Source organism: Carcharodon carcharias, chromosome 1 (assembly GCF_017639515.1).
Source record: "Carcharodon carcharias isolate sCarCar2 chromosome 1, sCarCar2.pri, whole genome shotgun sequence".
Lineage (NCBI taxonomy): Eukaryota > Metazoa > Chordata > Chondrichthyes > Lamniformes > Lamnidae > Carcharodon > Carcharodon carcharias.
The window spans coordinates 141,235,129-141,262,956 of NC_054467.1; the positions used below are offsets into that span (position 1 = coordinate 141,235,129).

At 39.7% G+C, this 27,828-nt stretch overlaps 1 protein-coding gene across 1 annotated transcript in view; it reads left to right on the forward strand.

Moving 5' to 3' along the window:
- tmem33 (transmembrane protein 33) overlaps positions 1-27,497 on the forward strand; it is a 39,407-nt gene extending 11,910 nt beyond the window's left edge. The window contains exons 3-8 of the mRNA XM_041196051.1: positions 10,905-10,999; positions 12,249-12,436; positions 14,291-14,358; positions 21,466-21,599; positions 21,772-21,855; positions 26,166-27,497. Of these exons, the coding sequence (XP_041051985.1) occupies positions 10,905-10,999; positions 12,249-12,436; positions 14,291-14,358; positions 21,466-21,599; positions 21,772-21,855; positions 26,166-26,295 (699 nt within the window). The 3' untranslated portion in view covers positions 26,296-27,497. The remainder of the gene's footprint in view (positions 1-10,904; positions 11,000-12,248; positions 12,437-14,290; positions 14,359-21,465; positions 21,600-21,771; positions 21,856-26,165) is intronic.
- The last annotated feature ends 331 nt before the right edge of the window (positions 27,498-27,828 follow it).

The following is a 27,828-nucleotide window of genomic DNA, read 5'->3' on the forward strand; positions in this document are numbered from 1 at the left end:
GATCTTTTAAGGCATCCTAAAAAATGTCACCTTTGCCAGTGCAGCACTGCTTCTGCTGCACTGAAGAGTCAGCCTGGATTATGATCTTAAGTCTCTGGAGTGGGCTTGTACCATTGACCTTTTGACAAATGCCAGAGTGCTACCACTGTGCCACAGCTGACACCATCTGATTCTTAGTGATAAAGCAGCCCATGATCTGCTTGCACTTGTTGTTCATGGTGAGGGTGACGAGAAGAAACCAGGTTGTCATTCCCCTTTGGGATGATCCTGAGGTCATGATTGCTTTTGGCAGAGGAGAGAGGATTTGATCCTGTCGGTTCTGATGATGAGTGGCTAAATCAGCTGTATGTCAGATATGCTGAGGTCTGCCTTTGGACTTGAGCAGAGAATACAATTGTAGGAGCAGGCCATTCAGCCCATCGTGTCTGCACTGGCTCTCTGAGCATTTTAACTTAGTGCCAAACTCCTGCCTTTTCCCCATAACCCTGTACATTGTTTCTATTTAAATAATCATACAATGCCTTCTTGAATGCATCAATTGAAACTGCCTCCACCACACTTCTAGGCAGTGCATTCCAAACCCTAACTACTCGATTACTGAAAAGTTTTTTTTCTCACCTCGCATTTGCTTCTTTTACAAAACACTTTAAAACTGTGCCCTCTGGTTCTCGATCCGTTCACGAGCGGGAACAGTTTCTCCCTATATACTCTGTCCAGACCCCTCATGATTTTGATTATCAAGTCTCCTCTTAGCCTTCTCTCCAAGGAAAACAGTCCCAACTTCTCCAGTCTTTCCTCATAACTGAAGTGTCTCATCCCTGGAACCATTCTCGTTAACCTTTTCTGCACTCTGTCCAATGCGTTCACATTCTTTCTATAATGTGGCCCCCAGAGCGGTACACAATGCTCCACCTGAGGTCTAACCAGTGTCTTATATAAGTTCATCATAACCTCCCTGCTCTTGTACTCTGTGCCCCTATTAATGAAGCCTAGAATACTGTATGGTTTAAAAACAGCTCTCTCTACCTGTCCTGCCACCTTTAATAAATTATGTACATATACACCCAGGTCTCTCTGCTCCTGCACACCCTTTGGAATAGTACCCTTTATTTTATACTCTCCATGTTCTTTGTACCAAAGTGCATCACCTCACACTTAGCTGGCAGATGAAGTTCAATGTGGCTATCTGCCCACTCCACCAATGTGTCAATGTCCTTTTTAAGTTCTAAACTGTCCTCCTCACAGTTTACAATTCTCCCAAGTTTTGTGTTGTCAGCAAACTTTGTGTCCCCTGCACACCAAGATATAGATCACTGATATCTGTCAAAAAGCCAGGGTCCCAATGCGACCCCTGGGCAACTCCACTACAAACTACTTTTCAGCCCAGAAAATGCCCATTAACCGTTACTCTGTTCGCTATCCCTCAGCCAATTTTGTATCCACATTGCTACTGTCTCTTTTATTCCATGACCTATAACTTTCTTCACAAGTCTGTTGTGTGGCACTGTATCAAACGCCTTTTGCAAGTCCAAATACACCACATCAACGGCCTTGCCCTCATCAACCATCTCAGTTTCCTCTTCAAAAAACTTGGATACCATTTTCCTTTAACAAACCCATGCTGACTCTTTCGAATCAATCCACATTTTTCCACGTGACTATTAATTCTACCTTAAATAATTGTTTCTAGAAGTTTCCCCACCACTGAAGTTAAACTGACTGATCTGTAATTGCAGGGCAGATCTTTACAACCTTTTTTGAACAAGAATGTAATGTTTGCAATTCTCCAGTTCTCCGGCACCTCTCCTGAATCCAGGGAACATTGAAAGATCATTGCTAGTGCCTCTGCAATTTCCCCTCCCACTTTCTTCAATATTCTTGGATGCTTCTCTTCTGGTCCTGGTGCCTTATCAACTTTAAGGACCAACAGCTTATCCAATACCACCTCCTTATCAATTCTAGTGACTGAGTTTCCCCCTCTGTCACCATGGCCTGAGCAGCATCTGCCTCATAGGTAAAGACAGATGCAAAGTATTTATTTAACATCTCAGCCATGCCTCTTGCCTCTATGTGTAAATCCCCTTTTTGGTCCCTAATTGGCCCTACTCCTCCTTTTACCACCCTTTTACTATTGATGTGCTTATAGAATACTTTGAGATTTCCTTTTGTTAGCTGCCAGTCTTTTTTCATGATCCCTCTTTGCTTCTTTTATTTGCTTTTTCACATTCTTTCTGAACCTTCTGTATTCAGCTTGGTTCTCAATTGTATTTGCTACCTGACACCTGTCATAAGCACACTTTTTCTTTAACTTAATTTGTTTGTCCTACCCTTCCCTTTTGAGGGAAGGTCAAACGAGGCAGAACAACCATGATAGCTGGAAAATGTATATTGAAGACTAGGGCATCAAAGCTGAAAGTGAGAGAATGGATGAGCAGTTTGACAGCTGCTTAATGTGGTGACAAGTGGAAGGTCAAAGGCTAGGCAGTTCGAGTTTTTGCACGTGCAGTTGTGAGTAACCTGGGGGAGAGTCTTCTACAGAAATTGAGCTAAAGAAGAGAAAGTGTGCTTATGACACGTGTCAGGTAGCAAATATGATTGAGAACCAGGAGGAAGTGAGGTTGGAGAGGGATTGGGGGATGTTTGTGAAGGATACAAGGAAGGGGTTGGAGATGGCCATGTATGTAGTCAAGATTATAGGAGTAGTGATATTAAATTGTAAATTTGAAGGCATAGCTCTGAAAATGGGTATGGGAGTTTATATTGGAGGATAGGGCAACAAAATCAGGAGAGAGCAAAGTGAATGGAGATTGTTTGACACTAAAGGTGAGAAATTGTTCAGAGCAGAAGCTGAATGAGGAAAGAAGGGAGGTTAACTTGGAGCTTGGGGTTGTGGTAGAATACGAGGATTATAAAGGAATAAAGTGAGGCGAAGGCATCGGATGACAAGGGGAGAGATCAAGATGCAGTTTGACGATGCGGTTTGGGTGGGACATGTGGTAAGAAATACAGCCAGGTGGTGAGGTTTCATTAAGGACAAGGTGTTGCCATTGTGACCCAAATTTTCATCAATGCCGAGATATCAGTGTGGTTGTCCATAAGGAAGTTATAGATCGCAACGTATCTCTCGCCTTCCTCATTCCTTCGCCATCCCATTCTGCTGATCATCTCCACCCCTTCCTGAATTTATTTAATTATTAGTTTATTACCAAGTTTCCTCTCTCCTGCAAGTCATCTCTCTATCTATAGTCTACTTCATTGCCCCAACTTATTTGATGTACATCACCCCATTTTCACAATTCAGGAACCTGAACTTATTTATTGCTAAAATTTGCCTAAGGGAAGGCAACGAATGTCACTTCTTTTAATAAATACTATAGGCAAAATTTTTAGCTCGGCGTGCGCATGCCTGACCCGCTTGTGTGAAATGACACACGTTAACATCAGCCGAGTGTGCTGACGTCGACATGCAGCCGCGCAATAGTTCGGTTGGCAGGCGTGCGCCAGAGTCGACAGCTGACAATTAAAAGGCCTGTTAAGGCCATAAAAGCAATCAACTAACTTAAATTTTTCGCTGCCCGTCCAACCTTACAGTTGGTGGGCAGGCAAAAGGGCTTTCTGGCCTTTGCATTTTTTGGAAACCTCATCCACAGGTGGGATGAGGTTTCCAAAAGCAAATAAAAATAAAATAAAAGTTTTAAAATTTAATTAATAACATGTCCCTGCTCATGTGACAGAATCACATGAGGGGACATGTTTCACTACATTTTTAGTTTCTTCATTATTTTTTGTTATAACACTTCATCTCCCTGAGGCATCCCTGTGGCTCAGGGAGATTAAGAAGTGTGCACTTGTGTACATGCGCAAAGGTCGGGCTTGCCCAGCTCGCACTCTTTCCTCCCCCCACCGCCCAGGCAGCGTTGAATGCTGCCACTCGCGTTTCACGCTGGGCGGGCCTTAATTGGCCTGCCAGCATGAAATTGCCTTCCGGCCCTGATCGTGGGCAGCTTCCCTTCTGTCCCTGCCAAGCCTGCCTGACATGGGTGAAATTCTGCCTTATATTTCATTTAAATTTCCACTCCAGCCAAAAAGTTGCTTCACAGAAGCTCAGTGAATTTCCCTCTGCACAGGAGGGTATTTAGCCTGATTTTATTTAATTGATTTCAACCAATTCCCAACCTGATTCTTGCGTTTCTAATTCTCATCATGTTAAACCCACATTTAAATTTATTTATTGATGGAAAAAAAAACTTTGGCAATTCATTGCTTTGGAAATTTGATTTCTGCTTCTCTTTTAATTTATTACTTTCCCACAAGTCAACATCTATTTAACTAATTCATTTATTCAAGCACTTCATTTGTTTAATTCATTACTAATTACATCTAATTCCTCACCCAGAAGACTAATGAATGGGTAATTTCATAATGTTTCTGACCCATATATAGATTAATCAATTTAAACCAATACAGGTCTGAACTACCTGTGTACAATGCCACAGGCATCTTTTATCCATATTGCATAAAAAATCTCCATAGGATATGCAGTTTTTGTAAGACTTGCATTTACTCTAATACTTTCCCAATTGCGCTTTGTTCATATTACCCCAATTGTTAGAAAAAGAAGAATCCTCTGACTCAACTGTGAGCAGCCCACAGATGATCTACCTTAAATATTCAACCACCTGTCTCAGCACACAAATTGTGATTGTGTCTAGGGAACCAGCCATGCTTTCAAAGCACCAATGATTCACTTGAGAGAAGAATCTATATCAACCTGATCTATTTAATTGGTGAGAATCCAAATCACATACTAGCCTCCACATGTATTATAACTGCATCTTTAAAATTCACAGTGAGGAGGGATATGGAGCTGTAACTGAGTTAGGACCATGATTGGCTGTCTGGTTTCAGTAGGAAATATGTACTGATTGTTTGAGAATACTTTGAGTCCTTTGTCAGTTTCACAAAACATACAGGATTGTTCTTTACTCTGAAACTGAAATCATTCACTAGTGTTTCACTGATATCTAATTCCCCTTTGGGCATTTTTTTCTTTGTCTCATACAATTATTTTTTTCCTTTCTAATTGCAGACAGATGTTTGAACGATTACTTATCATTTACTCTATTACTCAGATTGACAAAAGGTGGGAACTGGTGTTCCAGAAGTATCAGAGCTGGGACCACTGTTCACCATTTACATAAGATTTGGACTTGAGAATAAGAAGTTAAAAAAATTGCAGATGACACCAAATTGATGGCTGGAATTAATATAGAGGGGAACGGTAATAAAATATAGAAAGACATTAATAAACATGCAGAATGAGTGTGTGGTTGGCAAATGTACTTCTAAAAGATAACTGGGATACATTTTATTAGGAAAAATAAGGAGGCCAAATACTCCTTGAAAAATATGTCTAAATAGGATAGAGGAACAGAAGGATCTGGGGTCCAGGTGCACAAATAAAAAAAAAGTAGCAATGCAGATTAATAAGGCTATTAAAAATAGCAAATAAAGCACTGTGGTTCATTTCTGCAAGGGTAGAATTAAAATGCAGAGAAGTTAATGTCCCAGGGATTTGTCAGATTTTAATCCCTTAAATTTCTCCAATACTTAATCTCTGCTGATATTAATTTCCTCTTTTTAGCCACAAAGTTATTGTCCGTTTCTGGTATGGAACTTGGAACTTCACAGTAGGGGAGACACAAAATATTTATTCAGTGCCTCTGTCACTTCCTCAGAGGCCAGATCCTTTCTCACTCATGTCCTAATGTCATCATTTACTATAAGTGCTACTCCGCCTCCTTTGCCTTTCTGTCTGTCTTTCCCAAATGGTATATCATGTAATATTTATTTCCCAGGCTTGATCACCTTATAACCATGTATCTATAATGGCAATTAGATCTAAATTATTTACCTTTGTGCCACTCGTTCATCCATCTTATTGCAGATACTTTGTGCTATTCAGATAAAGAGCCTTTAATTTTGTTTTCTTTACTTCTATTCCCTTCAATGACCTGATTTGCTGATGTTCATTTTTTGTTAAACTCTGTCCCTTCCTGTCCCACCCTGCTTGTCTTTACCTACATCACTATACTGTTCCGATACCTCAACCTTTCTCTTTGGATTTCTAAGTTTCCCTTCACCTCCCTCCCATCCTCCCCATTTCTGTTAGTTTAAAGCCCTATCCACAGCCCTAGTTATGCGACTGGCTAGCCTGGTTCAAGTGAAGTCCAACCCAACGGAATAGCTCACTCTTCCCTGAGTACTGATGCCAGTGCCCCATGAATCAATTCCATAAGACCGTAAGACATTGGAGCAGAAGTAGGTCATTTGGCCCATCGAGTCTGCTCTGCCATTCGTTTGAGATCATGGCTCATCTGATAATCCTCAACTCTACTTTCCTGCCTTTTCCACATAACCTTGATTCCTTCACTGATTAAAAATGTGCCTATCTCAGCCTTGAATATGCTTAATGACCCGGCCTCTACAGCCCTCTGTGGTAAAGAATTCCACATATTCACAACCCCCTGAGAGAATAAATCCCTCCTCTTCTCTGTTTTAAATGGGTGACCCTTTACTCTGAGATGATGCCCTCTGGTCCTAGACTCTTCCACAAGGGGAATTAACCTCTCAGCATCTACCCTGTCAAGTCCCCTAAGAATCTTTTATGTTTCAATAAGGTCATCGGTCATTCTTCTAAACTCCAATGAATCCAGGCTCATCCTACTCACCCTCTCCTTATAAAAAAAAATCCCTCCATACCCGGGATCAACCTAGTGAACCTTCTCTGGACCACCTCCAATACCAATATATCTTTTCTTGGATAAGGGGACCAAACTGTTCACAGTATTCTAGGTGTGGTCTAACGAGTGCCTTGTATAGTTTTAGCAAGACTTCCCTATTTTTAATACTCCAATCCCTTTGAAATAAAGCTCAGCATTCCATTTGTCTTCCCTATTACCTGCTGAGCTTGTATGCTAGCTTTCTTTGGTTCATGCACAAGGACCCCCAAACCCCTCTGTGCTGCAGCTTTCTGCAGTCTTTCTCCTTTTAAGTAAAATTCAGGTCCTCTATTCTTCCTGCCTAAGTGCATAATCTCACATTTTCCTACATTATATTCGATCGCCAAGTTTTTGCCCACTCACTTAACCTGTCTATATCCATCTGTAGACTCTGCGTCATCTTCACGGCTTGCCTTTCCACTTATTTTTGTGTCATCCGCAAACTTGGCAGTAGTACATTTGCTTCCCTCATCCAAGTCATTAGTATGTATTGTAAATAATCGTGGCCCCAACACTGATTCCTGTGGCACTCCACTAGCTGCAGATTGCCATGCTGAAAATGCCCCACTTATCCAAACTCTGTCTTCTATTAGTTAGCCAATTCTTTATCAATGCCAATATACTACACCCAACACCATGGGCTCTTATTAAGTAGTCTTATGTACGGTACCTTATCGAATGCCTTTTGGAAATCCAAATATATTACATCTACTGGTTCCCCTTTACCTATCCTGCTTGTTACCTCAAATAATTCTAATAAATTTGTCAGGCATGATTTCTCCTTCATGAAGCCATGCTGACTCTGCTTGATTATATTATGCATTTCTAAATGCTCTGCTATTATATTCTTTATAATAGACTCTAACGTTTTCCCAGTGATGGATGTTAAGCTAACTGGCCTTGGTTACCTGATTTTTTGCCTCCCTCCCTTTTTGAATGAGGGTATTACATTGGCAGTTTTCCAATCCTCTGTGACTTTCTAAGGATTCTTGGAAGATTGCTACCAGTGCCTCCACTATCTCTGCAGCTATTTCCTTTAATATCCTAGGATGCAACCCATCAGGTCCAGGGGACTTATTGGCCTTTAGCCCCATTAGTTTTCCTAGTATTTTTTCTCTAGTGACAACTATTGTATTTATTCCCCCTCCCCCTTTTGCCCCTTGATTATTTAGTATTTTTGGAATGTTATTAGTGCCTTCTACTGTGAAAACTGAAGAAAAGTATTTATTCAACTCCTCTGCCAATTCCTGGTTCCCCATTATTATTTCCCCATCCTCATTCTCTAAGGGGCCTATGTTCACTTTGGCCTCCTCTTCCTTTTTTTATATATTTAAAGAAGCTGTTACTGTCCATTTTTATATTACTTGCTGGTTTGCCCTCAAAGCTTATTTTCTCCCTCTTTATTATTTTTTTGGTCATCTTTTGTTGGTTTTTAAAACTTTCCCAATTCTCTGGCTCCCCACTAATTTTTGCCACATTGTATGTTTTTTTTCTTTCAATTTGATACTATATTTAACTTCTTGGTTAACCATGGTTGGTTTATCCCCTTCATAGAATCCTCCTTCCTCACTGGGATATCTTTGTTATAAGTCATTAACTATTTTCTTAAAAGTCTACCATTGTTCATTTTTCTGCTAAACTCCTTTCCCGGTCCACTCCAGCCAACTCTGCCCTCTTTTGTTTGTAATTGCCCTTATTTAAGTTTAGTATAGCTGTTTACGACCCAAGTTTCTCACTCTCATCCACCACGTTCCTCATTCACTCCTACCACCACCAGTGCACAGTAGCAGTGGTGCGTACCATCTATAAGTTGCACCGCAGCAACTCAACAACTCTCTTTCAACAGCACCTTCCAAATCTGTGACTTCTACCACCTAGAAGGACAAGGGCTGCAGATGTATGGGAACACCACAACCTGCAAGATCCCTACGAAGCCACACACTATCTTGACATGGAATTATATTGCCGTTCCTTCACTATTGCTGGGTCAAAGTCTTGGAACTCCGTCACAATACTGTGGGTGTACCTACACCACATGGTCTGCAGCAGTTCAAAAAGGCAGCTCACCACCATCTCTTCAAGGGCAATTAGAGATGGACAATAAATGCTGGCCTAACAAGCGACGTCCATGTCCCGTGAAAGAATTTTAAAAAGTTAAATCTTATGAAGGAAAGTCCTTTGAAGATGTGGCTGTTTGCTAATTTGTCCAGGGACTGTTTTGTGCTTTCAGTCTGATTTTTATGAGTTCTAACTATGTTCCTCTGAAAGCTCATTGAGTTATTTTGAGAACTTTTTGCACCAGAGTGGAGCAGGACTAGATTTAACTCACATTGGTGTTTTAGTTTGTAATACAGAAAATATCTAGCCGATCCATCAACTCTAAGCTACCTTAGGAAAATAGGAACATAAGTAGGTTATTTAGCTCCTCGAGCCTATTCTGCTGCCATTCAATGGGAAAGTAGCAGATCTGTGACCTAACTCCATATACCTGCTTTTGCCCCATGTCCCTTAATGCCTTTGGCTAGCATAAATTTATTGACCGCAGAAGTGTTCCAAGATTCTACCATCCTTAGTGTGTAGAATTGTTCCTACCTTCATTCCTGAAAAACCTAGCTCTAATTTTTATGCTATGTCATGTTTTCCTGGATTCCCCAACCAGTAGAAATAGTTTATATAGAAACAGAAAATGAAAAAACTCATCAGGTCTGGCAGTGTCTGTGGAGCGAGAAACAGAGTTAACGTTTCAAGTCCGTATGACTCTTCAGAGCTAAAGAGAAGTAGAAATGTCATGGATTTTATACTATTTAAGAGGGGGTGGAGCAAAATGGAAGGTCCGAAATGAGTGGGAGCTAAAGAGAGATTGACAAAGATGTCATGGACAAGACAAAGGGAGTGTTAATGGTAGCTGTAAAGACAAAAGAAAGTGCTGATAGCGACATAAAGGTAGGAGCAGAATGTCTTAATAGCAGAGCAAGCAAGGGACAGCGCTCTGTGAAAGCACAACATAGAAACAGGCGGCCCTTTGGGGAAGAGGGTTTGGGGAAAAAAGGATTAAAAATGAATGAATAAATAAATAAAAATTGGATTTAAGAAAAAAGATGTCAAGGTGGAGAAAAGAGTTCATGGTCTGAAGTTGTTGAACTCAATGTTAAGTCCGGAAGTCTGTAAAGTGCCTAATCAGAAGATGAGGTGCTGTTCCTCCAGTTTGCGTTGGGCTTTACTGGAGCATTGCAGCAGGCCAAGGGCAGACATGTGGGCATGAGAGAAAGATGGTATGTTGAAATGGCAAGCGACAGGAAGGCCTGAGTCATGCTTGCTGGCTGAGTGAAAGTCTTCTGCAAAACGGTCATTCAGCGTGCGTTTAGTTTCCCCAATGTAGAGGAGATCACATTGGGAGCAGCGAAATAGTTTCCCTATCTCTACCTCTTAATATCTTGAAAACCTTGATCAGATCACCCCTTAGGCTTCTGAATTCCAGAGAATGCACCACTGATTTGTGTAATCTCACCATAGGAGGCTTTACCAGATTAAAAGTGCTATATGAATGCAAGTCGTTGCTAACAGGAGAAGTCATTAACTGAATAAATTGTTATCTATTTCCACAAAGTGAAAAAGGTAGGTTCATGTATGGACCAGTTCTGATGAAATATAAACCTGAAATAAGAACCATTTGTTGCCTTTGCAGATGCTGTTGGACCCATTCAAATTAGTTTACCATTTTGGATTTGCAATGTTTTATTATACATTGTGTTGAAAAACACTGCTCATTTATAGAAAGTGTTTAGGCTGAAGTTGCCGCTTTGTTCAATAATACTATTGATCCATAATTAATTAGCAGGTGGAAGTCTAGTATTTGAAACAATTGAAGTTTTTGATTTGGCAGATGTGCGTACTTTCCTAATATCGCGTGTAGTTTCTGTTGACCTGGTTAGACACTACTTTGCCTCGTGCACGAAGCAGACAATTGATCTGTAAATCTTGACCACCTTTAGGGATTTTGGCAAATATCCTTTAGGGATATTTAGCGATATTGGCTGGGCTAAACATTCGTCACCAAGTTTTTGGCATTGTGAATATTCTATTGATAATAGTCCATAATTAATTTATGAATCTTTGTTTCAGCAATTCATGATGGCGAACAAACTAGAGGCTGCCATGTGGCTTTCTCGGCTCTTTACAGTGTACTGTTCCATCCTCTTTATATTTCCTTTCATGGGGTAAGTGTTACTTGTTACATGTTGGGTTCACATTAACACTGAAGGCAAAAGTAAGGTTTCTTTTAAAAAAAATACTATTATGTATAAAGTTTGTATATTCTTAATGCATTTTATATTAGACATTTGTACATTTTGAGGTTGAGGTGATTTTGATAAATTATGCCATACTTTGTTCTCTAAGCTAAGATTGTCACCTCAACAGCTGGATGTGCTATTGCTTTGAAACAAATTGCACAATGTATATTATCTTGTATGCATTTAGACAGTGGTTATGTCAAATTTTTTTATTTTCTGGTGAGACACTAGTTTTGATGTTTTCTACATAGAACTGGAGATTTGCTTCACTCCCCTAGGGATCAGAAACTATTTGAGAACTTAATCAGGAGATTAAATGGGTAGAGTAGCCCATAAATTTTGTGGAAGTATTAGGCTTATTCAGATAGTCTTTTTTTAATTATACTTCAGAATTGTCCTACGAATAAGAAAAGTCTTTGGTCAGCAGAAGGATATTAACTGTAAAGGGAGTTGGGGGTTAGGGAGAAAGTAAATATAGTAAGTATGTATAAGCAAACATTATTTTCCCTGGCAACTATCTAAGACTGAATCAGACCCTTCATAACCTCGGCTTCCTATTTGACCTTGAGCTGAACTTCCAACACCATATCCTCTCCATCAGCAAGCCTGCCTGAGTCCGTCTCTATAAAATCACCCAAGACAACAAGCCAATTTGAGGCTGTGGAAGCCAACACACTATTCATGCATGCAGGTTTGTGCCTATACAGCAATTTGAAAGTTGCCATTCCTAACTTTATTTTTGGCTGCTTGATCTTTATTTATATTTATTCAAGCTTTTGGCCACCTGTTCTAATATTTCTTTATTTGGCTCAGTGATGCACTTTGACAGGCCTGTGAAGCGCCCTGAGACCATTGTCTTACATCCCACCACAAATTCTGTTCCCTACCACCAATTTCATCCTCCTTTCTGGTGACTGTCTGAGGCTGAATCAGACTATTTGAAATTCCCTCCCTGAACCTCTCCATCTTTTCTCCTCTGCTAACATGGTCCGACCATCAGGTTCAGATGCCATGGATCTGTGCTGAGTATTGATCACTTGTACCTGTGATATTGTACATACAATAAACCACTGCCTTCAGGAATTGGAATATGAAGTGAAAAAAATTCTAGGGTTTTTTCAGAAAATGATAGTGTGAAAGATGTTTATTAAAATCTGATCCTTTGTATTTACAGATTATATGAAGCTGCCAACTTTTACCAACGTGCCCTGTTGGCAAATGCCCTTACCAGTGCACTTCGATTACACCAACGTTTACCTCACTTCCAGTTGAGCCGTGCTTTTCTGAGTCAGGCCCTGTTAGAAGACAGCTGTCACTATCTCCTTTTCTCGTTGATTTTTGTCAACTCCTATCCTGTTACAAGTATCCTTTAAATCTTGGCTGCACAGCAATGGAGTTTAGACTGCTGTACAAGATAGAAATATTTTTAAGTGCGTAAAAGCTGACAGTCCAAGCCAGTTTCCAACTATACTTCTATCACTGAAATAATTTAATAAATTTCTGTTGAGAATAGTTTTGTTTGTCAAAATTTATGCAGCTTGCTTATTTAGGAGTTAATCCCAGACAAGATCGTTGCAACTGTAAATGTATATATGCATCTGTAGGAAATATTCTATGATATGGCTCATCGTAAGTTGACTATATTATAAGGTAAGGGTATATAAACCAATTAGTATGTTCAGAGGTTGAGATTAAATTAGGATTAGGGGCAGCCCTGGGATTGAAGACCTGACAATCCCTTAACTGGAATTGCATTCTCACAATATTTTACGGAAGGGCCTCAAAATCCAGGAGCACTGGGGGAGGTGGGAGGGGTCCAAGGGTTTCAAGACATTAAAGAGGGAGATTCTATGATTTGTGTGGGTTATTTTAGGATCTTGGTATTGAAAAGGCAGTGGGGGGGGGGGGTCTTGGAGTTAGGGAGCAATGGAATGTGGTCTTGGGGTTTTTGAGCGGTGGAGGGGGAGATCCCAACATTTTGGAATGAGGTTACAATTCAGTGGAAGTGAGTACAAGGGAGGGTTTTGTAGCAGTTTGGAAGTCCGGTGTTTTGATAATATTGGGGTGGCTGGGATTTGGCAGTATTGGCAAGAGAGCAGGGTCATGTAGTATTGTGTGGGAGGGTGGGCTAACACAATGGGAGCCAAACTCTTTTTGGTTCCTTTTTGAAACATTAGATCCCCATCTTGGACCATGTTCCCTCTTGTCAGCCACATCCGACCATAATTCATAGACTCCTTTGCATCCTTGGTTTCCTACCACCATCACTTTACCCATTGGCAGCTGGTTTCTGTCAGCTTATTCCTGTCTTAAAGCAGTTAAGGTACATTCTCTGCTTTAAGAAAAATGAGTAGAAAGGCTAGGGGTACAGTTTCCACTGTATACCAGAAGCACAGAATTAGAAAAGTTGGCAAATTATTAGAGTTTGGAAACTTGGGTGTTTAGGGCAAAAATTTCCATCAACAAAAATTGTCTAATAAAATGCTCATAATTAATTGTTTATGTGAATTACAAATTTATATAATCCTTAAGCTTCTGATTCAGCTAGGAGAGGTTTTAAAACTAACTTTTCTGCAGCAATTAACTGCATCCATTCTCTATTAACAATATTGATTTTCTAACCAGCAGCAATGAAATGACAATTACAGATACTGCTGTTCAGAGGTGTTAGCTGTTATATAAATTTAAATAAAAGCCAGACATGCCTGAATAGAATCTCTGTTAATATAGTGTCACCTTTTTTAATGTATTGGAAAAAAAGCAAAGCAAAGAAAGACACATCCTGACTATCAGAAAACGCTTATTAGAATATACCCTTCAGTTTCTATTGATGTTGGCATGCTGAGAAATTCTGCAAACTGCATATTAGCCAACATCCCTCCCTCAAATCAGCAACACCAAAAATGTATTATCTGGCCATTCATTCACTTAATTTGCTTTGCATAGAACCTTGTGTGGAAAGTGGTTGCTGTATTCATCAATGTAACAACAGTGTGTTTCAGAAGTAATCCTCTAACTTTAAATTGCTTTAGAATTTGCTGAGGATGTAAAAGGTGCTATAAAGTGTAAATTCATTCAGCTTCATAGTGAAGTTTCTGAATACAGAGCATTCCCAGTTTCATGGTAATTTCTAACTTAAGTCCATTAATATAATATTAATATTACTTTGCAGTTTTATTACTAGCGAATAGTATCTTCCTTAACTATCTACTTCAGTGAGTATTTTTCCCGTTTTCCTATTTTCTCTGTTGCATGCGACGGCCTACACAAAGAAAATTTTTGATGTAAGTATTGGGGTTTTGGAATGACATCCTAGCCTGCATGTTACTGTGGTTAAAGTTTGTCATTTTATGTCTTTGCTTTTTAAATTTACAAACTTCAAAAACTACATTTAAAATTTATTTTGCCATTTTTCTTAGAGATGAAAGTGAATGCAGACATGATCCATGGTACCATTCCATGAATGCCTTGCCACCAGCCAAAGAATGTGGCAGGCTTACATTTGTTTGTAGGAGACCTGTGTTACAGGATCTAACAGCCAAAGATGAAAGCATTTTTTATTTACTATTACTGTGGAATTTTGGTTGGCCAACTTTTGAAATAGAATTGTAAGCAAACTGTTATGTAGTATGTGCAGAGTACATTATTAAATTACCTTTCCAGTGATTTTGATGAAGAGTTAAAAATTTGCGTAATACCACTCCCAGAGTAAAGATCCAGATTTACATTTGGAAGTCCACATTATGAAACACAAATCATGCAGTAATATTTCTCCTATAAACATTGTATTGAACTAAACAAATTTCAGTTTTACCTTGCATTTGTGACTCAGTTCGCATGTTCAGTGTACTGCTAACTGCTCTCATACTGTACTTCGTGCTAGTACTGCTATCACCCAATATTATGATTATGTGAAACTGGTGATAACACAAACGTAGCCCTCAATATTTGCAAAACTGTTTTAAACAGTTGCTCCTTTCACATTTGAGAGTTCCATTGACACACAAAACTCTATCAGTCGTTGAAGGCTCTCCCTTAATGGGAAAACTGTTTTTGACATTATTTTTCAACTAACTGTATACAGGTTTTTGAGATCAATACTGCATGGTTTTCAAACTGGTTCTACAAGGGACTGTATTGTTTGATTTTAACTGTGTAGTGACATATGCAGTATTTTTTCTTTTTGATCTATTAGATTAGGTCTATAGTGGGTAACCAAGGAGTCGCTAATGTGGCTTGCTGTTTAGTTTCATTCAGTGATATATAAATGTGTAAAAGCTACACTATGCATTAATAACAACAAATCCTATCAAAATGCAACTTGCTGAATCTGTCTCTTTGAGTTTTAAAACCACTTCAGTGCATGAAACACCTTTGCAAATCATTAGAAAAAATACCTCAAACATGAAGATGTGATGTATTTGCAGCATGAGTTATAGGACTTTATATTGGTGCAACAACATGCTTTCACAAATATAGTTTAGGTTTCTCCTCTTCATGCACCGCATTCTCACACACACACACCCATACGCATGCGCACACACACACATATACATCTTTGAAGAGAGGGCAAAGCAATTTTCCTCCAAGGCTCTATTAATAGTATAGTAGTTATAGACCCTCAAGAAAATTAGGACCCATGGGTTTGAGGCCAATATATTAGCATAGTTTTAAGATAGAAAACAGAGTAGGCATAAACTGGACGTTTTTGGATTGATAGGCTGTAACTAGTGGGGTACCACAAGGATCAGTACTTGAGCCTAAGCTATTTACAATCTATATTGATGAGTTGGATGAGGGGAACTCAGTGTAATGTAACCAAGTTGGCTGACGAAACAAAGTTGGGTGGGGAAGTAAATGATGAAAATGCAAAGAGGCTGCAAAGAAATGCACGTAGATTGGGTGAGTGGGCAAGATGTTGATGGAATGCAATTTGGTGAAGTGTGAAGTTATTGTTTTGGTAGGACAAATAAAGCTGAATATTTGAATGTTGAGAAACTGGAAAATGTTTGCATTCAAAGATCTTGGTGTCCTTGAACATGAATCACAGAAAACCAATGTGCAATTGCGGCAAGCAATTAGGAAGGCAAATGGTTTGTTGGCTTTTGTTACATAGGGAGTGGAGTATAAGAATAAAAGTCTTACTACAATTATATAGGGCATTGGTAAGACCACACTTAGAATTCTGTGTAGTTTTCCTTGGGTCTCCCTACCCAAGAAAGGGTGTAACTGCCCTAGAGGGGCATGCAAGGAGCATTTGCTAGAATGGTTCCTGGGATGCGGGATTGTCCTTTGAGGAGAGATGGAGTAAACTAGGCCCACATTCCTGGAGTTTAGAAGACACCGAGGTAATCTAATTAAAACATAATATTCTTGAGGGGCTCGGCAGAGTAAATGCTGTGAAAATGTTTCCCCTGTCTAGGAGATCTAGAACAGGAGGGGTTACTGTCAGTAAAGGATTGGCCATTTAGGACTGAGATGAGAAGTTTCTTTCCTTAAGGCTTCTGAATCTTTTGAATGTTCTATCCTAAAGAGCTGTGGATGCTTAGCTGTCTAATATATTCACAGAGTTCTACAGATTTTGGATACTTAGAATTAAGGGATATGTGATAGTGCGGAAACTAAGATCGCCAACTTAGCCATGAACTTATTGAATAGTGGAGCAGGCTTCACTCATGCTATGCTCTTGTAGTCTAAAGTGGATAATTCCCCCTTCTTTTTGATTATCTTTTGCCTTTGACAGCAGCCTACATTTCTGTAGTATTTAAAATGATGAGAAATTTGATAGGATATGGAGGAATTGTTTCCTCTGGTGTGGAATCCAGGACCAGGGATATAATCTAAAAGCAAAATGCTACAGATGTTGGAAATCCGAAATAAAAATAGAAAATGCTAGAAGTATTTCAGTATTGCTTTCAGTGGTGCTGTGTGAAAGATGAAATGTTTGTGATTGAGTTGGCATGGCCTGTTTAGCTGCAACTACTAAGGTGACACATTATATTCCTAATGCTCCTGGCAATGTGATGGGGGTCTAATTTCACAGGACCTTTATCATTAGAGTTAGTTACAGTGCTGTGCCATTTTCTGCAAGGATACTTGTAGCTAACATGCAAAATAAGACTGGCACTGCAGTAATGGTCAGTTATTGTTTGAAACTTTGCTCCACAGTCTTCCAGGCATATGCAGTGGTGTCCAAGGAGAACATATTATTGAGTGCCAATGAGGGCAACCATTCTCAACGTCATCTCATGCAAGACTATTATCACCAGCCAGAAAATATAGGGCTGAATTTTGCCATCGGGGGGCGGGGCCTGCCTGCCGATGCGTAAAATGCGCCCCATTTAAATTTTCAGGAAGATGGGAGCACAGCAAAATCAGCTGCGGGTCCGCCGACCTGTCAATAGCCAATTGAGGCCATTGACGGGATTAATTATACAATTAAAGGACCTGCCCGTCCAACCTTAAGGTTGGTGGGCAGGCCAGGAACCCTGGCAGGAACTAGAAAAAACATGAAACCTCATCCACCTGTGGGATGAGGTTTCATGTAGGGATTTAAAAAGTTTGATAAAGTTTTAATGTAATTTATGAACATATCCCATCTCGTGACATTGTCACATGAGGGGGACATGTTAAGAATTGATTTTTCTATTTTTAACATTTTTAAAACTGTCAGCGATCTCCCTGAGGTAGCACTTAGCCTCAGGGAGATGTGCGCTCTTTTGTGCGCATGCGCGGAAGAGCATACTCTCGCTTTTGGGAAATCCCCTCCCACCCACCCGCACAGGAAACGCATCACGCCCCCCAGCGGATGTCACGCTGGGCGGGCCTTAATTGGCCCGCCCACGTAAAATGACAGCGGGGCCCGCTTCTCCGGTGGGGATTGGTTCCCTGCCTGCCGGAGATTGGGTTGGGCCCGCCCGCCCGGCAGGCAGAAAATTCTGCCCATAGGGTTGGATGCTGGTGGATTTCCATCACTTTTTCTGTAGATTACTTTTGGCACTATTTGTTTCCTATGTTTTGCTTGTATTAGCCCACTGCCCCCTTGGACTTGGCAAAGAGCATTCATAGGTTGTGACATGTTATGGGGGTTCTCAACATTCTTCTTCCCCGATTCTAACACACCATTAATTGCCTTCCCGGTTAAGTTTGAATTGAATGCAGTGTTCTGCTCCCAACCCTTTTGTGCTTCCTAGATGCATTCCGATCTACACCAGAAGTCATGTTAATAAGCTGACCCAGGAAAATTTATAGTAAACGTGCCAATTTGAGTTTGGTCAAAACTTGCCAATAGCCATTCTGTGATTTGGTCGATCTTGCTAGAGTGTGGTGTTTGGCTCACTTGGATTTCTAGGGCTGGATTTCCTTCTGAGTGGGATATATTTCAACAGAGAAAAAGAAGGCAGGAGGGAAGGGTCAGAAGTATCGGGAATGCTTTTTAAAGTTTGAATTGAAAGATGTCCATTTCCTGGGGCCTCTTTTGGAGTAATTATTGTGCAGAATAGAGGAAGATGTGGTCCCCATACAGTCCTCTGCCTCCAGTGAATTTATCAGTAAGTTTATTGCCACTGCCTGAGCATGTACAATTAACTCTGTTCTGCTGTTACCTGAGGTTGATGGTACTTCAGTGGTGAGATAGGGAAATCTAGATGTGTTCCCTCACCATCATTTAGCTTTGTTGAGGCAGTTAAAGATCGGACAGATATGTTCTGTGGTGTGGGAGGAGGGTGATTCTTGGCACCAGTTTCAGTGATGTGAACCTGGCAGTGTTCATTTTCTTTTGCCCAAAATTGCACTATTGTGGAGGAAAATCCAGTCACTGCTCAAATAAAAGGGGCAGAAGACATGGGCCCACACCACGTGATGAGTTGGGTGTGAGGATGGCAGTAATAGCAGGAACTTTTTTTAAGACATAATATGCAAACACTAAATTTTGTGCTTTTGTTTGTTCTTTCCCCCTCCCATGTTGGGATTTTTTTTTTCCTCTTTATACTTTCTACCTCTGGTTCCTCTGGTGTTCTCTAATCAGTGCTTCTATTAATTGTATCAGTAGTTCTCAAACTGTGGGTGAGTCCATACCTGCTCTACATGTGAAAAAATTATCTCAACCCCTAATTCTCTTCATTAACTGCTGCTGGTAAACTGGCCAAAAAAGTGTATTTCCTCATTTATTGATTTACTTATGTTTCTTTTTCTTTTAATTCCGATTTCATCTCTGTTTTCATCTCACTTTGCTCATCTCTCTCTATCTTTAGTTCTTTGTTCCTTTCACATTCACTCTTTCTCCCCCCGAATCTGTTTTATTTCTCCTTTAGTAGCCTCTTCGTGTTTGCTACCCTTTTATCTTTCTCTCTTTCCAATTTGTTGTTTTCACTTTTTCTTTGCTGTCCCTAGGGAGTGGGCTCCTAAATATTGATCCCAGCGAATGGGTGGAAGTGATCTGTGGAGCTTAGAAAGCTTTTGGGGAGGGAGGGCAGAATGTGCGTATGTTGATTTTTTTTTTATATATATAATGAATTTTATTTTGCTCCTGATAAATGCTACATTTGAGAACATAAAGTTCAGTGACTTTTAAAATCCCATGCAAGATACAGTACTCGTGGTTATGTCACTAAACTAATGTTCCAGTAACTATGTAAGCAACTTCACTGAAAGGAAAGGAAAATCTTTTCCTCATTTCAGGTTGCGAGTGCAAGATGGGTTGAGGGTAAGCAATCCTCTGGAGGTGGAACTCAAATGGGTTTGTTTTCAGGTTGTTTTGAGGGTGGGAGAAGGAATCATTTTTTGGTGGCAGCTTTGGAAGGGGGAAGCATGTGCTTTGTGGGAGTGGTGGTGGTTTGTTCAATTTATTTATTTCTCCAGCAGCAGGATCCAGGGCTGTCAACACTTACAAAAATGAATTTGTGGCACACACAAGTACAGAACAGAACAGAAGGCAAATAACATTTTTTTTTCACTGAAGGAAACACGTTTAAACTAAGGATTATTGTCGTGCCTGTAGGCTGGGGTTGACTGCAGGGGGTGCCTCATTTTTAAAATTGTACTGCGTGAATGAGGGGGTGGCTACAGCACTACCGTTGCAAAAAATGTGTATTGCAGCCATTATCTGCAGGTAAATTGCAATTAACATCCTCTTTGTGCCCTTTATTTGGAAATGTCTGATTTATGAGACTGACTGCCACTCAACCCAAAAAACATCAAAGGCGGACCCAAATTTATAATCAAAACAGAGAATGCTGAAAATAGTCAGGTGTGGCAGCACCTGAGGAGAGAGAAACCAGTGAGCATTTCAGGTCAATGACCTTTCGTCAGCCCTGAAACGCTAACTCTGTTTCTCCTCATGTTGCTTGTTATATACAGCCTTTCGGTAAAGCTGAGTTACTTAAAAAATCCCAGAGGGGGACTTTAAACAACTGTTATAATCTATATTTTTAACTGGTACGTTTGAGATGCAACTCTAAATTCGGGAATCAGACCACCAGTTCTCGAGAGGTTTTATATTAAACTAACTGATACTTTTTATTAATTTACACTAGTTAAAATATATACACATGACTACAAATTACTACTATCATAACTTTTAACAAATTCCCAAACTAATCTCCATTAAGGCAACAGCAACCCATAGACTTAACCAGACACCAGGCAAAGCATTTTTATCTTATGAATTCAAACTGAGGTTCCTATCACTTTGGTTCCTGTGGAGGCAGTTGGAGGCTTACTGCTGCTTTGTTGTTACATTGCCTCTGCCCCCCACACACAAAACTGCTATCCTTATACCTAGCACAGCTCATTGAATGTGAATTCTCATTGTATCACCAGCCTCTTATAACAATAAAACCCCTTTCATAGCACTAATTTTATTAGTAGTATAAACACATTGCTTGATTTCTGCTAGCTGGGTGCCAGATTTCACTCGCCTTCTTGAATGCTTTATTCAAAAAATGCAAACGCACTCTACCTTTCTTACATCTCAAAACCAGTACACATCAAAGCACTCAGACTAGCTGGCTTTAATCCAATTAAGACACACCCACAGACTAAACCTCTATTTAAAAAAAAAAATTCCAATAATATTACATAGATTAATAGCTTCATGACACTGCTAGACCTGCTGAGTATTCCCAGCTTTTTCTGTTTTTACTCCAGATTTCCAGCATCCACAGTATTTGGCTTTTGTTCCAAATTTATAATGGTGGATTATTGGATTTTTAGAGGAATTACCTTCAGAGGTTTGACTGCCAGCAGCCTTTGCACTGTTTTCACAACTTTTGGGTAGAGTTGGGACAGTTATTTCATGTTGCATAAATCGGCTTTCAAGTTTCCATTTGCAGCCAACAATTAGCTGGAAGGGCAATCCGTATTCTTTCACTGTTCTGTTTCTTTCCTTTCAGATCCTGGGTCCAGCCAGTTTGGCTTTTCTGAGGTCGATCTTGGATAAAATTTCAGCCAATCAGCAAAACATTTTAAAGTTCATTGCCTGCAATGAAATTTTTCTGATGCCAGCCACAGTCTTCATGCTTTTAAGGTAACATATCTTTTATAAGCTCATTTGTGTACTTTTGACTCCACAAATTTAAATTAAATGTACTTTTCCTATTTGAACAATTAGCTATTAGCATATATGCTCAATAATACAGAAATAAGTAATTAGGAGGGATGAAGCACTGTGTGACCATTTTGTATTCTTCCACTTTTAGTGGGAATGGAAGCTTGCTGCAGCCTTTCATATACTACCGATTTCTTGCACTCCGATATTCCTCTCTCAGAAATCCTTACTGCAGGTGACTATTTTTAGTGTTTTACAGATGTGTTGGCTAAAGATCTTGCAGATATTAAATCTAACCGGAAATCAATTTCAGGGTTTGCTGTAAAATATTTAAACATAAAAATTGCAATAGGTTTTTTCCAGATGCAGGTGTTGGTTTTGGTTCAACATTCCATTTGTCTCCCTATTCACTTTCTATACCTGTATACTAACTTTCCCTGATTCATGTTCCAGGGCACTCAGATCCCTCTGTACCTCGTGCTCGGCACACTTTCTCCATTTAAATAATATGCTGCTTTTCTATTCTTCCTGCCAAAGTGGGCAAGTTCACATTTCCCACATTATACTCCATCTGCCAATTTTTGCCCACTCTCTTAACCTATCTATTGTCCATTTGTAGTCTCCTTGAGTCCTCTTCACATCAACAAATTTAGCAACCATATATTTGGTCCCTTAATCCAAGTCATTGAGATAAATTTTAAATAGTTGAGGCCCCAGCACTGATCCCTGTGGCACTCCACTCATCACATCTTGCCAACCCGAAAATGACCTATGTATGCCTGCTCTGTTTCCTCTATTCATGCTTATATATCACCCCCGACATCATATTTTGCAGAGTAACCTTTGATGTGGCACGTTGTCAAATGCCTTCTGAAAATCTAAGTACAGCACTTCCATTGATTCCCCTTTATCCATGTTGCTCGCTACTAGTCTTAGATACACTTCTCTCTCCCTCAAACTGAATGTGAAATTCAATTAGATTATGATCACTGCTACCTGGGGTTGCCTTCACTATGAGATCATTAATTAATCCTCTCTCATTGCACTTTACCAGATATACTATAGCCTGATCTCTGACTGATGCTAAAACAGCATCACAGAATCTTCACAGTGCAGGTGGAGGCCATTCGGCCCATCAGATCTGCACTGACTCTCTGAAAGAGCATTCTGCCTGATCTCACTCCCCTACATTATTCCTGTAACCTTTCACATTCTTTCCAGATAGCAATCCAATTCCCTTTTGAATACCTCAATTGAGCCTGCCTCCACTACCCTCTCAGGAAGTTCGTTCCAGACTCCAACCACTCTGGATGAAAAAACTTTTCCTCACATCATCTTTACTCTTGCCAATCTGTGCCCTCTAGTTCTTGATGCTTCCTTAAGTGGGAACAGTTTCTCACTATTTACCCCTGTCCACACCCCATACTGCTTTAAGAAACAGTCCTGGAAATACTCTTATGAACTCATCATCCAGGTGACTTTTGATTTATCCAATCTATAAGTGGATTAAAATCACCCATGATTATCGCCATACTTTTCTCACAAACCCCCATTAAGTCTTCCTATATACCCCATCCTGTTGCTGTTAGGGGGCCTATAATCCACTCCCATAAGTGACTTCTCAACCATTACTATTTCTCATCTCTACCTAAAGGGAGAGAGGAGTGGATCTAAGACTAATGTTTTAAACTTCAATAAGGGGCAATTATGAGGGCATGACGATAGAGCTGGCCAAAGTGAACTGGGATGGTTAAGGCATGGGTCAGTAGAGATACAGTGGTAGACATTTAAGGAGATATTTTAGAATACACAGAAAATATACATTCCAGTGCAAAAGGAAGACTCTTGTTGATAGGACACACCATCCATGGCCAACTAAAGAAGTTAAAGGTAGTATTAAATTGTAAGAAAAAGTGTATATTTCCATAAAAATGAGTAACAGGTCAGAAGATTGGTCAGAATGTTGGAGATCTTGATCTCCAGAACTAAGGTCATCTCTCTCTATTCTACCAGTGTCATCCTTAATTAGCGGAGCTACCCCTCTACCTTTTCCTAGCTTCCTGCCCTGACAGACTGTCATGTACCCTTGAATACTCAGGTCTCAGTCTTTGTCATTCTGCAGCCATGCCTCTAATGGCTATCAGATCATACATATTTATTTCTATTTGTTCTATCAACTCATCTGTTTTGTTACGAATGCTATGTGCTTTCAGAAACAGAGCCTTCAGTTCTGTTTTTGTACTATTGTAACCTCTAACCTTATCTGCTGGTGCACTCTTAGGTTTGTATAGTCTGTCTCTTCCAGTCACGCTACCATCATCATTTCACTTATTGCTACCTGGCTTTCTTGCCTTGTCTTCTCTCTTTCATTTATCACATCTTCCCAAACTTGATTCCTTCCCTCCACTGTTTAGTTTAAAACCCTTTACAACCCTTGTTATACGATTCGCCAGAACACTGGTCCCAACACGGTTCAGATGAAGACCATCCCAATGGTACAGCTCCCACTTTCCTCAATACTAGTGCTAGTGCCCTGTGAATCAAAACCCATTTCTCCCACACCAATCTTTGAGCCACGCAATTAACTCTGTAATCTAATTTGCCCTACACCAATTTGCTTGTGATTCAGGTAGTCATCCAGAGATTATTACCTTAGGTTTTGCTTCCTAATTTAGCTCCTAGTTGCTCATACTCCCTCAGCCAAAACCTTGCCTAGTTCTACCTATGTTATTGGTACCTACGTGGACTGCAACCACTGGACCCTCCCCCCACCCACTGCAAGTTCCTCTCTAGCACAGAGCAGATGTCGTGCACCCTGGCACTGGAAGGCAACACAGCCATCTGGACTCCTCAACCAGCCACCCCCCCCCCCCCCCCCCCCCGAACACATCAGCTTGAATGGCTTCCTGTACCATGGTGTCACGGTCAGTTTGGTCATCCACCCTCCAGCTAGCGCTTTCATCCATACAGGCTGCATGAACCTTGAACATGTTGGACAGTTACAAAGGTTCCTGATCCCCCACTTCTACTTTGAGTCCCCATCCTTGCCTCAGTTGCAGCCACACTATTTTGTACCTGACCACTGACCAAATCAGAAGACCCTATCCTAAGGGGTGTGACTGCTTCCTGGTACAAAGTGTCCAGGTAACTTTCCCCATCCCTGATGCATTGTAGTATCTGTAGCTGGGCTTCCAGCTCAATGAAGCTGCTCAAGCTGCAGACACTGCAGACGTGTTTGCCCTGTATCAGCTTGGCATCCAGGAGTACTTGCATTCTGCAGCCACAACACATCACCTGCCTGCCATCTTTATTATGTATTAATTAAGTGGAAGACAAACAAGGCAAGGGAATACACAAGTGGCAGGATATTGAGAAGGGTGGAGGAAAAAAGGTACCTACGACTGCATGTCCACAGATTCCCCACCCAGAAGATAGTAGGGCAAGTAGGTTTGGTGATTAAGAAGGCATACAGGATATTTTTGTTAGCTGAGGTGTAGAATATAAGAGCAGGTTATGTTAGGACTGTCTACAACATTAATTAGGCCAAAGTAATGTGTACAGTTCTGGTCACTCAGGAAGGGTGGGATCACACTAGGGAGGGTACAGATGAGATTTTGGTGGATATTGCCAGGACTGGAGAATGTTGAGTATGGGGAATAGGCTGGGGTTATATTCTTTGGAACCGAGGAGGTTAAGATGAGATTGAATTCAGGTGTGTAATATTGAGGGACCTAGAAAGAGTGGGTAGGAAGCTCAGCATTCCATTAAGAGAGATCAGTATGGCCCCTGGTTAAATTTAAAGTAGTGGTAGAAGGCTGAGAGGGGTGTGGGTTGAGAATTTTTTCATCCAGAAGATGGACTGTGTCTGGAACTCACTTGACTGTAAGAGTGGTATAGGCACGTTTTATAAAGTACTTGAATTGAAATGCCATGACTGAAAAGTCTATGGACCAAGAGTTGGAAAGTGAAAGTGTGGGCAGGATACTCTTATTCAGCCATTGTGAACACAAAAAGCAGAACAGCCTAATTCTTTCTGTAAATGAGTAATTGAAATTTGAGTGTTGCATCCATTCCATAATTGAGGATTAATATAGTTTAGATGTTTGTTAGTATTTATTAAACATTTAGTACCCTGCAGATCCTGTTCTGGCATCAGTTGCTTTGAAGTAGGCAACTTGGTTTAAATTTTTTATCATGTTTGAGAGTAGGTTTCTGTCATCTTATTTTCCTTACATTGATTTTTATCCTCCTGAATGCATTCAGTCTTTGGGTGTGATTATCCTCCAATCTAACCTGTGATTTTATTATCAAACGTAAAATGTGTATCTCATGCCATCACTATAATGTGTTTTTTTAAATTTCCTATGTGAATTAAACAAATATTCTAGAAGAGGAGTAACTGTGTTAAAGTTAGAAGGAAGCTCTTATCTGATATTTTTCTAGCCCATTACTTGCTGTTAAGTTTAGTTGCTAATTATAGAACTTAAATAATCCTGACTCTTTCCTAAGATGTTACTAACTCTCTCAATTGTGTTTGATATGCAGAACTCTCTTTTCAGAGCTGAAAATGCTATTACAGCACTTAATCATGAAACCTGCCTGCCCTGGATTTTTGCGAAACATGTGTCTTAACTGTATTTCTTTTATAAGCCGATTGGCTCCCACTGCAAATTAAAATGAGCTGAAAACAATAAATCCTCTATGAAAGATGAATAAAAATGCCGAGCAAGTGGTATCCATGTTAGTTGCTGTCAATCCCAGATATATTCCAAAAGCCTCTGTATTTTTGTAAGATCCCTTTCATATGAGATTTTATCTTGTACACTGAAGCAGAACTGAAATTCAGTTTTTAAAAGTTTTCAGTTAAATTGTCAGCTAAGATATTGAACAGCTAAAATGTTACTATTGGCTTTTTTAAAAAACTGGTTTAATTAGGTAATGATGATCAAATCAAAGTTTACTTTTAGTCAACATAGGGGAAGAGGGAAGATGTCATCAGAGGTCTTGTTGTGCACTTGTTGGATGTTCATGATCTTCTATTTTGTTAGCTGTACCCGAACTTTATTTTCTACTAGTGTCCTCAGGTACTGGTACCTGGTTAGAATAAGGACTATCCAATTGACTGAGTGTTTGGGTTACAGATCAAAGAATGTGTGCACCCTGCAGTGCTGTACGCAAGGTGAAGCGCTGGTAAACTGACATTGGATGCACTGTTGCACTGTACTTGGATGTCTGTTTGCCAGTCAAGCAGAATACCCAATAGATTATCAGAATGAGTTTGGGATAGCATGAATTTAGTCGGATTATGATAATATGCTGAAGTAAATATTACTAGAGTATGGAGTACAATTTGTGCTGGGGTCTTTGCAGAATAAAATGTGTAATATAAACTGGGTATTGAACACTTCCAGGCGTATTCTGAAATGTGTTAGGCAAAGTGTTTCATATTATCTTTCTAAAAAGGTCTGATGTTGATTTATTGCAGATTTTCAATATTTGAATGAATGAATATTATCTTTATTGCATGTAACTTTGTCCCAGTGATTGCACTGAAATAATTCCTTTATAGTTGCAAATGATTTCCTCTTTCCTGTGAGAACCTGTATTGGTACAGAATATTCACAATAATGAAATTCAAGCTAAATTAGCTAGTAAACTTAAAAATAAACTTTTTGTAAAATATTTTGTTTAAGGTTTCTTTCTTTACAAACCAAATATTTATGGAACCAGTTTCTCGTCCCTATAAATGCAAAATTTACTGTGATACATATGTGTAGTTTTTTTTTTAGTTTTCTGTTCTGTTGTCCTTGCTTTAGAATATGTTGTAGGAAATTTTATTGACTGAAATTCCTGTACCTAATAAAGCTTGATACTAAAGTGGCTGTATTATTTTCAACAATCCAACTGCTACATGATGTAAGTATTGTTCTTGCTCTCTTTGGTTTATTTTATGTTCCCTTCAATTGTCTTCTATCAGAGAAATTTGATTATAGAGAGCTTTCCTACTGAGTTGGCACTGACTAAATTTAATGAAATATTACAAGTTATTGGCTGTTAAATCACAAATTAAAATGTGCCCCAATTTAAAACAATTATTAAAAAATGGATATTTCATCAATTGATAATTTAACCTACCTTGTATATTTTGAGCAGAGAACAGTATTCAGACCCGTTGTTCTTTAAAATCTCTTCTCACAGGCTTGTTCAG